General features: G+C 34.7%; 1 protein-coding gene across 1 annotated transcript; it reads right to left on the bottom strand.

Moving 5' to 3' along the window:
• Positions 1-213: 213 nt before the first annotated feature.
• On the bottom strand, positions 214-7,696 carry LOC130903792 (uncharacterized). Its single transcript, XM_057816121.1, has 4 exons — positions 7,420-7,696; positions 6,773-6,917; positions 5,062-5,469; positions 214-277 (listed from the first exon to the last, which is right to left on the bottom strand). The coding sequence occupies exons 1-4, from the start codon at positions 7,694-7,696 to the stop codon at positions 214-216; spliced, it is 894 nt and encodes a 297-aa protein (XP_057672104.1).
• Between the last annotated feature and the right edge of the window lie 9,055 nt (positions 7,697-16,751).

Raw genomic sequence — 16,751 nt, forward strand, 5'->3', positions numbered from 1 at the left:
AGAGGATTCTACAAAAGATTCGAAATGCTTAAAAACTTACTGCTTGAACTGTCACCCAGTATAATATGCTTACAAGAAACAAATTTCAAAAATCAACATCATTATAACTTAAAAAACTATGCCTGTTTCCACAAAAACCGGACAAATAATAGGAAAGCATCTGAAGGTGTAGCAATATATGTCCACAACAAACACAATTCACAACAAATCAATTCAACCGTAAACAACTATTCCGAGTCCTCGATTAATCTTAGGCGACTTTAACGCCCACAACCACCTATGGGGATGGAACCACATTACAGCCAAAGAAAAATCGATAGAAAACATGATCACCTCTCTAAATCTCAACATCTTGAACGACCAACAAGGCTCGACATATATACAGGAACCAAATCAGCCATAGACATCTCTTTGTGCGAACCAGCCTTAGCCCCTACATTAACCTGGGATGTAATACCGTATCTATTTGGAAGCGATCATTTTCCCATAAGGATCTCATATTTATCTAACTACCTGGAGAATAATAGTTTATTAAACCCAAAATGGAACCTAAAAATGCCAATTTAACAAAATTTAGTGAAACAATTGAGACTAAGTTTAACGCTACTGAAGACATGTCAAGCACAAACGTAGAAAATCTTATAGAAACTATCCACAATCCACTATTATAGAAGCAGAAAAAACACACATAGGATGTAGTGAAACATTAGTAAACCACAAACCCCTACCTTGGTGGGGTTTGACAAAGATTGTCAAAACGCAATCAGAACATATAAACTCTCCTTTAACAAGTTTAAACGACACAACACAACAGAAAATTTAATCGAATATAAAAAATAAAGAGCTCTAGCAAGATACATTATGAAAAAGAGTTGGCGCGAATCATGGACAAAATTCGTGTCTACAATAACATCCTCAACCCCATCATCCTTAGTTTGGCAAAATATCCAAAAGATGACAGGAAATAAACAACAACCAAGAATTTCATTCTTAGCCACAAATAACACCCTTATCACAAAACCAAGTGAAATAGCAGAAACATTAGCCTCACATTACTAACATAACTCTAGTGATTCAAACTACGACCAAACATTCATACAAACTACAAGAGATATCAAAAAAGAAAAATTAATAGATTTTACTGAAACTGAAACAAATCCCATCAATTACCCTTTCAACAAAACAGAACTGCACGAAGCTCTGAAATCACAACCGACAGCTCCTGGTCCAGATCAAATACCTGTTATATACCTATAAAAACTTTCCATCACCACCAAAGAATACTTATTAAAACTATACAACTACATAGATGCTCTCCGTTAGTCAAAGGAAGATTGTATGTCGATGACCTAATACTGTTTGCAAAGGTAAAAGCCTAACTACTATTCAAACACATATACAAACTGCACAAGACGAATTAAACAGCTGGTCTAACAATAGCGGATTGAAATTCTCCGAAACCAAAACAAAGTGTATCAACTTCTCCAGAAAATATATACAAGAAACGCCCGTACTGACCTTGAAAGGTAAAAATTTGGAATTTCTGGAAAGTATTGAATTTCTGGGCATTATCTTCGATAAAAAACTTACTTGGGAACAACACATTAATCACCTCAAGAAAGTCTGCCAAAACGGCATCAATTTATTAAAAACAATAGCCAGCCATAAATGGGGCGCCGATTCTACATGTTTGACAAACCTATATAAGACATTCATAAGATCAAGAATCGATTACAGCTCAATCGCCTATGCATCATGTGGAAAAACATATATTAAACAACTTGACACATTGCAAAGTACTGCACTAAGAATCGCTACTGTCGCATTTCGAACAACACCGATCGAAAGCCTCCACTGCCTCACCGGAATATCACCCCTCTGACTCCGAAGAATTCAATTAAGTATGAATTATGCAACATCAGTACTGTCAAATAAAAATAACCCTGTTATTCAGAAAATTAACACAGATCGCTTCAAACACCTATTTGAAAACAAACAAACAACTATACCGTTCTATGAAAGAATTCGTCAATACCCAAACACACTTGTTCTTGAATTAGCAGATTTCTTTCCAACCCACATAAATATTCTCCCTCCTTGGACAATCCCTATTCCCACCATCAACATCAACATGAACTCCTTTAAAAAAGAAGAAACAATCCGTTCTCTAATAACACAATCGTTGTGTACTCTTACAGACAAAAGCTTCAAAGAATACCATTTTCTGTACACCGACGCTTCCAAAACACCTAATGGCCTGGGAGCCACATTAGTAGTAGAGAACACTATCTTCACATAACAGCATCCACACTGGAGAACTCTATGCCATATTACAGGCACTAATCATCGCAGGAAATGAAAAAGCAGACAAATGTGCCAAAGAAACAGCAGATAGCAACGAAGCCACAATTGTACGGGAAGTGATAGCAAACGACTATAAAGGGACAATAAAAACAAAAGTACAGTACCAGTGGCAAAGTGAGTGGAACAGATCGCAGTCGATATTAAAATCTATAAACCATCCGTCCAACCAAAGAAAAACAGCTTCAAAAATCGTACGGATCAAATAAAAATCGATCGTTTAAGGCTGGGGCACACCAAAGTGACACACTCACATTTATTTAACCGAGAGAACACACCAATATGTGAAACTTGTAACGAAAATCTAAACGTGAAACACTTATTGTTGAACTGTCAAAAGTAAAAAACCGAAAGGCTAATTAACAACTTCCCAAACAACATGATCGCTCTACTGAACAATAATACCGCAGACTTAATCAAATATCTAAAAGACACTCAACTGTATGATGAATTATGAACAACTGTAGTTGATGCGACATTAAATGAATATATATATATATATATATATATATATATATATATATAATATCAAGAAATATATTTTAAGGAATATAGAATCCTGTGTCAAACAAATAGAGAACAACTACCGTAATCTTGTTCACTTTCATGAGTTTTCAAAAGGAAATTGAATTGTTTTCTTATCAAGGTTATAGACCTAGATCCAACTTCTAACTCCAGTGACAATTTTGAAAATGGAATCTGTAAATTTCAACACCAATTCCACCTGTTTCACCATATCAGATCAAACATGGCACTAAAGAGTTTTATTCAGGAATTATATTTTAATATACTAGTGTATAGAGTTGTCTCATAAATAATATCGGTTTTCATATATGAAAATTCCTAGGTCACCCTTCAATCTCTTAACTAGTTAAGAGTAGTATCGACTGCGACAAATCGTCGTTAATATTACAAAATGTCGTATATCATTTTTAATTTTTTTTGGGGGCGGAGGTTTGAATATTTTCATCATAATTTGGCGATCGTTAAGTGTAAAAAAGCATTTGCTAACATATATTAATTTAGTTGTATTTTATAGGTTTGGGATATTATTTTTAGTTTTATGATATATTTTTTTAAACTTGAGTTATAAAAAAATTAACCAGATTAGACCATTTGTGACAATAGAGTTCTATTGAATATTGAGATACGTCTTTGTGATTTGAGATTAAATGTATTATTTTTTGGATAGAAAAATAATGCAACCCTTTCAAAATGAACAAATTTCATTTGAAACATATGAACTTAAATACGAGCGCTACAGAAACTCAATATAATTTTGAAAAATTAGGAAAGAAATAATTTTAAGTAAATTTTATGGCTAAACTAATAATTATTAGCAAAATCATAAGACACTAAAAATGGAAATCGGTACAAAAACTCATCAATTTATCATAAAATTATTAATCATAAAACTGAAATATCATTACATTTTTTTAATGTAACAGTAAAGGATAAAAATATTTGTGTTCTTCCCGGCGAATCACTGGTGTCTTTCTCGTACACATTGATTCTAAGTCGAAATATTTTTCTTCAGAAATCTTATTTGGCTGGTTGTTCAAACAGTTGGGAACCACTTTTTTAAGATCCGTGCCAAGACCTTTTAGAAATAAAACTTTAAACTCTTCCGCAAGATGGCTTGTTTTGAAAAAATCTGCTGTTGGTCCTTTTATTGGCTCTCCACTTTCGGATTTTTTTACTGTCAGAATTCTTAGCTCTTTTGCCAATGACTTAAAATATGAGAAGTCGTTGTATTGTAGGGGGAAAACATTATACGGTTGTTATCTTCTACTTTAAAGACTGGGTATAGTTGGGATAGGATGAAGATGTTGCCAGTGTCTCAAAGAATTCCAAAGAAACTTCCTTCAGGTGTGTACTATGTAAAACTGTATACAGCAGGGGTGCTCAAACTTAAACTGCTGACGATCTACCTCAATATTTTTAGACTACATAAGATCGACTCTGAGAGGCTGCAAGTATGTGTGATGCAGGGTTGTCGTACATACACACATACTTACCTAGGTATGGTGTACCGTAGCATATATAGATATTAGCTTTCTGCATAATATAGGTACATTATTTTAGTCAAGGTTTGGGTTAGGTTTAGTTAGGTTCTTCTCTACAATATCAATGAAAAAACTCATAGTTATTCAAAATTGCGATTGGTTGTTACAAAACAAAAGAGTTACATATGGTGTTAAACCTAACTAAAGAGTGACTTTGGATGTTGAAGCGTGGCACTGCGTGTCCTCAGCATACTTTTCATAAGATGGTACGTAACCACTGAGTGCTAATCGCAAGCATGATGACATTTGATCGTCAGTTAGTCGATTGCGATATTTTGACTTAATTATCTTCATTTCAGAAAATGCAGACTCGCACAAGTAAGTTGACCCAAACAATGCCGTCAGTTGAAGGGCGATTTGCCTTAGATTCGGATATATATCTTCAGATATAAAACACCAGAAATTTGTATCAGATGCTGTAGCTTTGAGATGTATATCTGATATAATCTGCACCAACTCATTTTCAACAGAACATGAGTTCATATTAAACTGACTTGCTATTTCAGTAGCTAATTCCTCAATGTTTTTACATGAAAAAGGATAACTCATAAATGATGCTATATTTTCCAATTTACTGCAATCATAAAAACGCATTTTGAATTGTCCCAAAATATTTGATAATTCAGCCTCATACGTATCATAATTAAACTGAGGAATCCTTGCTTTCAAAGACGGAAAATGTTTCAGATCCTTTCTTTTCAGTTGATCTATCATGAGTTGCAATTTACTTTTGAATGCGTTTACTGCGCTAATCTTCTCAATAATAGTTTTTCCTTTACCTTGAAGCTCCAAGTTAACGATGTTTAAGTGCATTGTGATGTCAGTCAAAAATGCCAAATCAGTCAGCCATTTTTCGTTTTTCAAAATCTGAGTGTCACCACCTCTTTCGTCTAGAAAAGCTGTTATTTCGGGCAATAATTCTTGAAACCTTTGTAGGAACTTTCCGCGACTCAACCACCTGACGTCTGTGTGAAGAACTAAATCAGTGTGTTCAGCTGACTCCCTATCTTCCAACTGCAACTGAAAGAGCCGCCGTTGCAAGCTACGTGCACGGATGGAATTCACAATTTTTGTTGCAATGCCCATAATTTCCTCCGTGTTTAAAACTTTGGAACACAAAACTTGTTGATGTATAATGCAATGGAATGAAAAAAGTGAAGGGAATTCTTCATTAGCTCGACACAATGCCACAAAACCGTTTTTATTTCCAGTCCTTGTTGGTGCTCCATCGGTTGTAATGCACACTAATTTATATATTGGTAGTTCGTAGTTTTTTACAAAATTAAAGAAAACTTCATATATATCTTCGCCACGGGTCTTCCCCTTCAGAGGAATGATTGTCAAAAATTCTTCCTTAGCCGACATGTCATTGAATACCATCCGAATAAAAATACACAGCTGGGCAGTGTCTGTCATATCGGTGGATTCGTCGAACTGTAAAGAAAAGTATGTACATTCCATGATATCATGTTTTAGTTTATTTGTCCTGACTCATGACTTCAATACGCCTTGTGACAGTCGGACGAGATAACTGAAGTTCTCTAATAGCAGACATGATTTCTGTTTTATTTTTAAAATCTCCAAATAAAGTCTCACCCGCTTCAATAAATGCTTCCTTCACCACCGATCCATCTTCGAATGGTTTCTTGTGTTTCGCCAATATATGAGATATTTTAAATGACGCGATCGTAGCAGCTTTTGATTGTTTGGCTGGTCTTGTGAACATGGTTTGTTCTTTTTTCAAACAAGATATAAAATCACTCACTTTTCGTTTTTTTAATTCACTCTGTGGCGGAAAATCCTTTTGATAGTTTTTATGAACCGTTTTATGATGCCTCTCTAAGTTACTACGCTTAGGTATTGCAACTGACGCGCGACAAATAACACAAATGCACTTATCCTTCACCATACAAAAGAAAAATTCTTTGATAAAGCCGACTTTTGCCACAAGCAGTGTTATTTTATTACGTAATACATTTTTGTAGTTTAGTTACCTACCTACTTATTAAAAATTTTTTTCTTCTCGAGATCTACTCAAAAAGCACTCGCGATCGACTGGTCGATCGCGATCGACCGTTTGACCACCCCTGGTATACAGCATCATGGTTATCATTATACTATTTTTATTTTGGCCACCACAACCATCTGAATATAATGATGCCATATTTGTTCCTTTTGAGTCATAATCTTGCAATGTCTTGTACACGCAGGTTGCAATCTCTGATGCACCTCTTTTACTGTCCGACTCATTCCAAGTGTACAATATTACAAATGGTGAAATTAAACACCGACAAACGCCTTTTATAGAACACAGCACTTTCATTACTACATGGTAGGTATATTACCTGCTGTAGATAAAAAAAGCACACAAAAATGTAGTATCGTTTTCAGCCATCTTCTTTGACTTTTCTTTCAGTTGTCTAACAGCATTCTTCTCTGCAGTATGTTTAATAAATTTTTCTTCTAATTTTATCTTCACACTGGCGTCACCTGTTTTATACATTACACATAATGAGCAATGATCTTTTTTGGGGTGTGAAAGGATAAGTTCCTCGACTGAAAAACTCTTTGATATGTAGACAAACTTGGTTAGGAAAATCTACGGGCAATGACTATAAATATAAAAAATACATTTTCGAAACTAATAAATAAGGGTGCAAATATTCCTTACTTGGACTCCATTCTGGGAAATCTATCTACGTGTTTTTCTTTTTCAGAGAGAATTTGTTTGTTCCTTTCAATAATGACCTCAGATTTTCGTCCTCCTGTTTTGTCCATCTCAACAACACCAGTCGAGTTTGTTTTTTCCAATACAGCTATCCTTACGCGATTGGAGATATCAAATGTGTTTATAAAAAAAGTTTTGCATACTGGAAGAGGTACATTGTTTATTGTGAAAAATAACGAATTGTTTTTAGTCTTCGAGACACATCACTTTTAGTTGTTTTTTGTTTTGTATCCATGACTTTGGTGTGAAGTATAATAAATTCACGTTGGCGCTTAATATCTCCAAGACCATAGTATTGCGAATCCTGTATTGTTGAACATAGACATCCCAATTTTTTGCAAGCATCTTCCTTATATCTCGGCTTCAAACTTCTAGCTTTAGCATTTTTTATTTTTAGAGAAACATACTCTTTGCCTAAATTTTTAAGATGCTTCGAAAGTTTTTGTTTGTTAAAGTTACCCTTCCCTCTTTTAATCGCTTTTGCTTCCCTTCCACTTCCTTCGACTTGATGATGTTCAGGATGTGAGTCATTATTGCACATAGTTATTTTTTTTATTTTTTTTACTATGTGTCTTGTACAGTAATTACAATCTTTTCCATAAAATGATTGTAGCATAATAGAATTATACACCGATGACAGGAACTCCCTTGCATCGATAATATTCACAGGTGACTAAGGAGGATCGGCATCCGAATCATAAAAGGGTTCCTCACTTATTTCACTTCCGTTTTGATTACTTGATAAGTCACTCAAAATTTTAGCCCTTATTTGGGCTAGAGAAATCTTATCCGAAGAATCGGAAAGAGAGACATCTGGAGTGTTCACTTTATTTCTAAATTCCCCAACGGAGACATTGTCTAACGGGTTCACATTCTTTTAGTTACAGCTATTGAAGTATTTTCATTGGAAATATTAATGTCACACTCCGTAAAGATCACTTTTCCGTTGTACCACTTATTTTCATAAAACATTTTTACTTGGGTTCCTTTTTTTAATATATCACGAAACATAAGTTTATTTGATAACACATTTTTTGTACCATCAAGCCATAGTACAAGTATCGTAAAAATATATTAGTCTCACCGTCCAATACCGCTTTAGCGCTCTACCCTGCGTTTTAAACTAGACTAAATGCATGAAACCGCTGCAAAATTAATATACTTCTGACTTGTCAAATTGAGATCCGACGACAACATGAATAAATCGATTTATGAAAAAAATCTCACGTACCGACCTACTTTAAGATATGATTCTTTGTTAGATTTATAACATCCAATTCTTATGAGATGCATCACCGACCAAATTATCATTACGAGAAAATTATCAGAGATAGAGTTACGACACTCTGTGAGGTGAAAAGTATGTGTATAAGGTTACCTTTTCTAATACTATATCAAAACAGAATTTTCTTAAGATACGGCACTTTGTCAAATTAACGACGAAATATGAAATTCGCGTATTGTTGGGATATTATTGGAAACAAACATTCAAAGCGTCAGTGGCAGCAAGGAAAATTTGTGAATTTGAAGGGGAAGACACAGTTAATGAGCAAAGGTTATAGCGTTGGTTTAATCATTCTAATATTGAAGATTAGACACTTCGTACGCCCTCAGGTCGTCCATCTGCGAAGGACATTGAGATCACAGTAGAAACAGGAACACAGGAAACAGTAGAGAATCAACGTGTAACTAGTACTCACCGATTTTCGGATTAAGCAGCTCCTTGTCCTGTCAAAAGATGATAGTTTTATTATAAACATTGTTACTTGCGAAAAATCAAATTATCTAAGCAAACAATGTATGGTGAATCAGTGGTGAGACAAAGGAAATTCCCAGAACACGTTGCAAAGATAGGTTGATTCGAGCGGAAAGTTAGTGTGCTTCGAAATAATTCCAGATGGTCGCGCTATCAATACCGACATATATAGTGAGCAGCTGATGCGAATGTATCTAGTTTTATCAGAGAAATATCTAGATTGAATCAATCGAAATCAATATCCCTCACAAAAAGACAATGCTTGAATACATACTTCGAAATTTACGTGAAATAATAACGAAGAACTTGGTGGTATTCAGCTCCTACCACATCCACCATTTAGTCCAGACCCTGCACCCTCAGATTACTATTTATTTAGATCCATCGCAAAATAGTTGAGTAGGTAAAAATTTCAGCTCTAACAATGGTTTTACCAATGTCTCAAAGAGCTTACCTAACGTTGGTTTAAAACCATAAAATAAGATAGGCTATATCTATAATATTAAGGCTTCCTTTTTATGATTATTTGATAAACAAACTGAACATTGGAAACTGGAAAATTGAAAAACCATATGAAATTTTGAGCTCTCGAATAGTCCAGCGCCTGCTTGAAATAGAAAGTTTTTCCACTTATTGCCCATTTTCATCTGTTTTCGAGATTGAAGGGCATCTTCAGCATTCCCTATCATCAGTTGAGAGATTGTCAATTCCAAATTAATAGTACTGTAAATAGTCTCAAAAGATACTGTATTACCATCACAAGAATAAATTTTCTTGAATTTCGTCCGAACTTTTTTGGAACTAAATTTAACATTGATGCGTTATTCAATATCCAAAAAATGCAAACAAGATTTCTTTAATGTGGCAATAGTAGCTAATTGTCAAGCTGTTTGTGAATGAGATATATTAGGTGAAATAGATGCAATGTATTCTGCACGTGATTTACTTACCGTATTTTTCCATCACTGAATTTATTCAACAACGCTCATGATAAAACAACACTAAATAATAAACTCATTCTTATATGTTTATATTTTCGAGAAATCTATTGTAAAGTTCGTTATACCATGTAATCTATATAAGTTTGGCACTATTAATCCATTCAAACTAAATTCCTATTAGCAAACTTATCATTAGAACAATCTGCCGTTCTAATAGGTTGTCGTTACTGGAACATCTGTCGTTGAGATGTTCATAGGTCTTCAAGAAAATCCTTTTGATATACCCCTTCCTTTACCTTCCCATCTTTCTTATTGCTTGTACGCTATACATGGTTAACGAGAAGTTCGTAATTATGTCTATGTCGTTCTCCTTATATCGTTCAATTCAATCACGAGTTACACAGTTTGACAATAATAAAATCGATTGAATGAGACACATGTTGTTGTACCAGCTGTTGAAATTAGTTGATAAATTAATGTGTGCTTCGAATATACTCATCATATGGTCGAACAAACTTCGAAAAAGGCTGACTTATTAGTATATTTTTAAAATAATAAGTTTCTTATTCGGATTTACCTACATGTCACAATCATCTGTTTCAACATAGTTTTTGAGTTAGGTTACAATTACAAACCATATCGCCCTGTATAGTTCGACCATAATAGAAAATTTATAAATATGCAAAGCCGAATTACATGTATTATTAAGAGGAACAGTTTTTAGGTTAGTTTTAAACTTAATTACATCAGCTCTTTAGTGGAAAGGGACACAATTCATCAATTCTTGAAATAAAAAGAGTGTTGACTGATCCCTCATTTCAAAGATCGTTTAATCATCGCAAGATGTTGTAAAAACTGTAAACAACACTGATATGATAGATCCATCTACAAAACAACAACTGATTCATCATTTCTAAATAATAAAATTTTAGAAATACCGTCCATAATGATAGGTGGTGCAATATCGAGGCTAAAAGGTGTGTGCTTCAAAACTTCTCAATGAAATTCCTTCAATGTTTGGCGAATTTTAAAACTCAACGTCCTATTTATTGATATCTGGACGCTTCTATTGGATATCGTAGTTTCAATTCCCTACCAATCCCAACAACAGTTTTTCTCGACCCCTAAAAATCTCTCTAAAAATTACGATTTCATCGAGTTTTAGCAAAGAATGCGGTTAGATAATAAAATTTTGTGCAGTCAGTTCATGTGGCATCCAAATATCTAGTTTGTTGCATATACAACTTTTTCCAAATAACTCTGAACTGTTTAATGATTGATGTCCAATGCAGCATGTGTATCGCAAAAGTTGACATTCTGCTTTTCAAGTGAAAGGTGGACGAAACGTGGCAAATTTTTCACAAACAAATTTATACCACGATAACGTTCAAACTATTACTTAAGTACGATACACGATGAGTCACAATATCCTTATAGTAAATAGCACAATTTTTCCTGTATATTTATGGTAACAGCGAATTAATTATGAAATTTGACTTCATTGTAACTTTCAACCGAAATAAAACTCTGCTCCAAAAAATATAACCTCAAAAGCCACATGTGGAACGTGCATCAGACTAGAGGTTCTTCTTATTCCTCGGCCAGATTCTGCTATTTTACCTGGAAACTAGTTGATCAAATCAAAAAGTAATTCTAAAAATTCTATAAGACTTATCACAAAACGGTACGCGGTTCACAAAAAGATACAACAATATAATAAATAAGTAATATTTGGCTAATGATTATTATCAGAAACAACAGTATCCCCACAGACTATACTTTAGTAGTCGTACTTATTATAATACGAAACTAGAAAAGCCTAGCCATAGACGCCATTTATAATTCTCCACACAAGCACAAGTTACAAAATCAATTTTTTGTAAAAGTTGTTTTGTTACTTAAAGATTCGATCAGTTTCTTTCACTGGTCTTTATACTTTCTTGGAGAACTGGAATTATTTCACGGTGAATATGAAATATGAGAAAATATCAACAATGTTTAATGAATGATATTTCGATAGTCTTCTAATCATTAATATGGGTAGGTGAAACTGGTCTAGTTAACATAGAAATAAATAATCCCCGTGCTTGAGATGAAGCTGCATAAAACCATTTCTATTATAGAATACTAAACATAACCAAGTTGTACTTAATTATTTCCCATAGGATTATGCCAAAAATATAAATGTCGTAAGAAACTGTGAGAAAAGCACTGCAGTTAAATTAATTTCACCTGTGAAGGAAGCAAATTCTTCAATACCGTTTGACGACGATTTCGCCATAAGGTTGAAATTTTATGAGAAAATAACGGCGTTTATAATTGAAAACTACAATGTTTGTTTTACACATGGAAGAACGTTTTTCTTTCTTAATGAGCTTGGAATATGGAAACTTGTCGTAAATTGAGCGATGAAAATTTGTGACGTGTCAGGAACAACATCCAAAAAGGAAAGTTCAATCTCGTATTCTTGGCAATAGTATTACGCAAATTTGTAAGTAGAAGTAATAACAGACCACTTAATAAGAATTATTTTTGATACTGAAGTAGATGCGGTTGGTAATATGATCTAATTCACTTCCAACAACTTAGAGCTCGCTACTCCTTTCCAGCTAGAGAGCCGACAGGATAAAAATAATAAAATTTTTTGACAAAAAGATTGGTAGAAGAGGAGCTGTACAGGAGATTCCTGATTACGTTATTTTTAAGTTCATTTGTAATGGCAAATAAAACACTAAACTTTCTTCTTATTCACCTTTACTACATCATTAAACTATAAACAAATAAGTAGTGTATTTACTATTTAACTAAATTGTACTTTGAAATTAAAACATTTATCCACTCTGGCTAATTGACATCAACCAGAATACATAATATATAAATATATTATAAGATAGTAGCGCGATAATAATCACACGCACACTACCAAGGCCAAAAAGCAAGTGTTACATTGCTTTTTCTGTCTATCTTTCGGCCCAGCTTTAGCCGACGGGAGACAGGAAAAAAAAGGTCTAAAAATAGAAACCACAATACAGCTTGTTGCCACGGTAACAAAATTCAGTATATGCGGCGAACAGAGTAATAACAAGAAAGAAATATACATATATACGAGGTGTGTTCACAACATACCCCCCCCCCATTGGAACATTATCTTCCAAAATAAATCAAAAGTCTAATCAAAATCACAAGTCATTATCAGGTAACACACAAAACTTGGACAAAGCGCGTTTAATTATTCCGGTACGAATTAGCTTCACAATACGTCCAAGCTTCCATAGTGTTGGGGACAGATGGTCATCTTTAATAACCACCATTTGATTTCCTCTCAAACCTGGTTGCAACAATTTCCATTTAGATTTGGTTTGGAGTTCAGACAAGTACTCCTTGGACCACTGCTGCCAGAAATGTTGGTACATCTTTTGCCATTTATCCAGTCTGTTTTCTTCAACATCTTGATAATCCCCATCTGACAGAGACGTGAGTCGTTTACCAACAAGGAAATGACCAGGACTCAGGACATCAAAATCATTAGGACTAGGGGACATAGGGACTAAAGGTCTGAAGTTTATAATGGCCTCTACAAAGTGGACAAACCTTCGAAGGTTAAAGAATATGTTCCCAAGACACGTTTTAAATGGTATTTACACGACTTAACCCCCGCCTCCCATAAACCTCCAAAGTTTGGCGAATGAGCAGGTATAAAATTCCAACTTACATTATCTTTTTCAAGCTGTTCTTGTAATTAAGAGGATTGTGAAATCAAAAAATTTCCAAAATCCTTCAAATCTGAAGAAGCCCAAACAAACGTAGTGCCGTTATCACTAAAAACATTGCTAGGCATACCCCTTCTTGAAACAAACCGCCTAAAACACGCAAGAAAAGCTGCTGATGAAAGATCACTCACCAACTCAAGGTGGATAACTTTGGTACTAAAGCACACAAACAGGGCGATGTACGCTTTTATTAAACGAAATCCACGTCCAGTTTTATTTCTTATTATTATGGATCCGCATAGTCCACACCTACATTTTGAAAGGGCAAAGAGGCTCGGACACGCAATTCAGGCAGCTCACCCATAATTTGACTTGCTTGACCCTTCTAGGGATGAACTCTAAAACATTTAATACAATTTCTAGTGATCTTGCGCACTAGATTCCTGCCTCCAACAGGCCAATATTTTTAACTTAACAAAAGTTGTGGGCCAGCGTGCAGAAGTCTTTCATGCTCATATAAAACTAATAGCACTGTGAACTTATGTTTTGATGACAACAATATCGGGTGCTTCTCATAATATTTCAAATTAGAACACTGCAACCTACCCCCCACCCTCAGAATACCACAGGAGTCCAAAAAGGGAGTTAGACCAACTCGCTTTGGAGACCTCAAAGACGCGTTATGCTTTAAATTGTTTACTTTTGTCAAAAAGCATTCCCTTTGTACTAAAATTATCAAAGTTTGTAAAGCCTTTTGTTTTTCGCATGCTGTTGGATTACTGCCACCAAATTTAGCAATCCTCTTAGACTTTACTATTTCAATAAATCTTAGAATGTACACCATGCAATTTACTAATTTGTTAAAACTGGAAAATCTGTCATAATCAATGAACCCTTCAAAAACAATATTTTCAAAATTACAAACATCAATTTTTCGTTTTATTTCCGGAATTTCAGACATAATTGGGATTTGCATCTTATCCCAAGAATCTGGGGGATCACGTAGCCAGGAAGGACCCTTCCACCACAGATCTTGCTCCATCAGCTTAGATGGATCGCATCCACGAGACAAGATGTCAGCAGGATTTTGCTCAGACTTTTTCTTGGATCTGGGCAACCCGATTAGAAACAAAGGTTTGCAACAGATGCGGAGATGTCGAAATCCAATTTAGAACCACTGTCGAATCACACCATAGAAAAACAGCATCAAACTTAACAGACTTACAAGTTTTAATTCTTTCAACAAGGTGTACCAACACTAAAGCTCCGCTTAGCTTCAGTCGAGGAATGGTCAATAATTTAAGTGGTGCCACTTTTGATTTACCAGAAATTAATGAAATCTTGACACAACCATTCTTATCAACACTTCTTATATACACGCAAGCACCATAGGCTTCCATATTGGCGTCACAAAATCCGTGTATTTGGATCTCCACTGGATCCAAACATATAACTTGTCGTTCAATCTCGCATTCATTTAAAAGAATTTTTTTCTTAACTTTCTCCAATAAAAATCTAAGTTTGAAGGCAAAGATTCGTCCCAACTTATTTTCAACTGCCATAGTCTTTGCAGCAAAATTTTAACCAAAACTATGCTAGGGCTTAATAACCCAAAAGGATCAAAGGTTTTTGAAATATCTGAAAAAATGCTACGTTTGTTTACTTTAGAAACATTGGTAGGAAAATTTATATAATACATTAACACATCCTTTTTAAAAGACCATTACAAACCCAATGTTTTATTGGAATCCTTTTCTCCAAAAATTACATTTTCCTCTGAATTAGACGATCCTTGAATACCAGCAATGACCTCAGGCCGATTTGATATCCACTTCCTTAAATTAAATCCAGCACCTCCAAGAATTTCTTTAATTTGTTTACAAACATCAATCATCTCAGTAACAGAAGACCTTCCGCAGAGCATATCATCCACGTAAAATCCATGCAATATAACATTAGAAGCCTCTGGATGTGCTTCAAGATTGTCCAATCCTAACTGCTTCAAACAGCGTATGGCCAAGTACCCTGCATAGGTAATAGTATTTAAGGTATACTCCTGAACATCTTCATCAGGTTTTCTTCTCCATAAGATTTTTTGAAGACATCTTTGTTCTGAAGCCACCCAGACCATACGATACATTTTTTCAATGTCCGCACAAACAACCACATTAAACTGCCTAAACCTAAGCAGAATATCCAATAAGTCATCCTGAATGACCGGCCCAGTATGTTGGATATCATTCAGTGACACACCAGTATCAGTAGAAGCAGACCCATTGAAAACAACTCTAAAATTAGTTGTTTGGCTCTACTCGTTTAATACCCCATGGTGTGGGAGAAAATATGATATGCCACCAATCGAAGTCTCATCACAAAGTGTCATATGACCCATTTGCTCATATTCATTCATAAAAGAGAAGTACATGTCCATTAAAATCGGGTTTTTATTTAACCTCCCTTCCAATGAGTAAAACCTACCTAAAGCATGACTTCTGGAGTCACCCAGCTTGTGTATAGAATCACAAAGTGGAAGCTGCACAACAAACTTCCCATCATCAGTACATCTATATGTGGTTTTATCAAACATGTCTTTACAAAAAAGACTTTGTTCTGACATTGTTGAGGTTACAATTGATGGAAGCTCCTCAACCTGCCAGAATTTCACTAACTGGTCCTCAATACATGGTGTTGTTTTGACAAAGTTGCATAATCTAATTGTAGCTTCCGGAACCACAATGCTGCCAGACAACACCCATCCAACTTGAGTTTTTTGCAAGACTAATAAGATGTCAATGTCTCCAGGCTCAGCTAAAGATGGGTAAGCCCATTTTAGATGGTTTGGTATTTTGAACGCGATATATCTAAAGACCGACTAGGAACATTATCACCAATTTTTGAAACCATTAAGCATGATATGCTTGCCTCAAAATTATTATGAAAAGAAACAATTTTCACATTGCACTTTAACTTAATATTTGAAACCAATTGATTAACTCCTGCCATAGATATATTCACATCAATAGATTCTAAACCCGAGGTCTTAAACATTTTTTGCGAGATTAAATTGGACTGGGACCCACTATCCAAGAGAACCCTACATGTTTGATATTTACCATTAATGTCCATTGCTTGCACTAAAGCTGCTGACAATAAAACATATGTTATATTATTTAAATTACAATACGAAGA

The sequence above is a fragment of the Diorhabda carinulata genome, chromosome 2, assembly GCF_026250575.1.
Source record: "Diorhabda carinulata isolate Delta chromosome 2, icDioCari1.1, whole genome shotgun sequence".
In the NCBI taxonomy this organism is placed as follows: domain Eukaryota; kingdom Metazoa; phylum Arthropoda; class Insecta; order Coleoptera; family Chrysomelidae; genus Diorhabda; species Diorhabda carinulata.

Coding starts and splice junctions, on each gene's coding strand:
- LOC130903792 (XM_057816121.1), bottom strand. CDS start 7,696: ATGTGCAATAATGACTCACATCCTGAACATCATCAAGTCGAAGGAAGT. Junction 5,470..6,772: donor GCTTTTTTTATCTACAGCAG/GTAATATACCTA, acceptor CCGTGCACGTAG/CTTGCAACGGCGGCTCTTTC. Junction 278..5,061: donor CCTCAGTTTAATTATGATAC/GTATGAGGCTGA, acceptor CCATCCCCATAG/GTGGTTGTGGGCGTTAAAGT.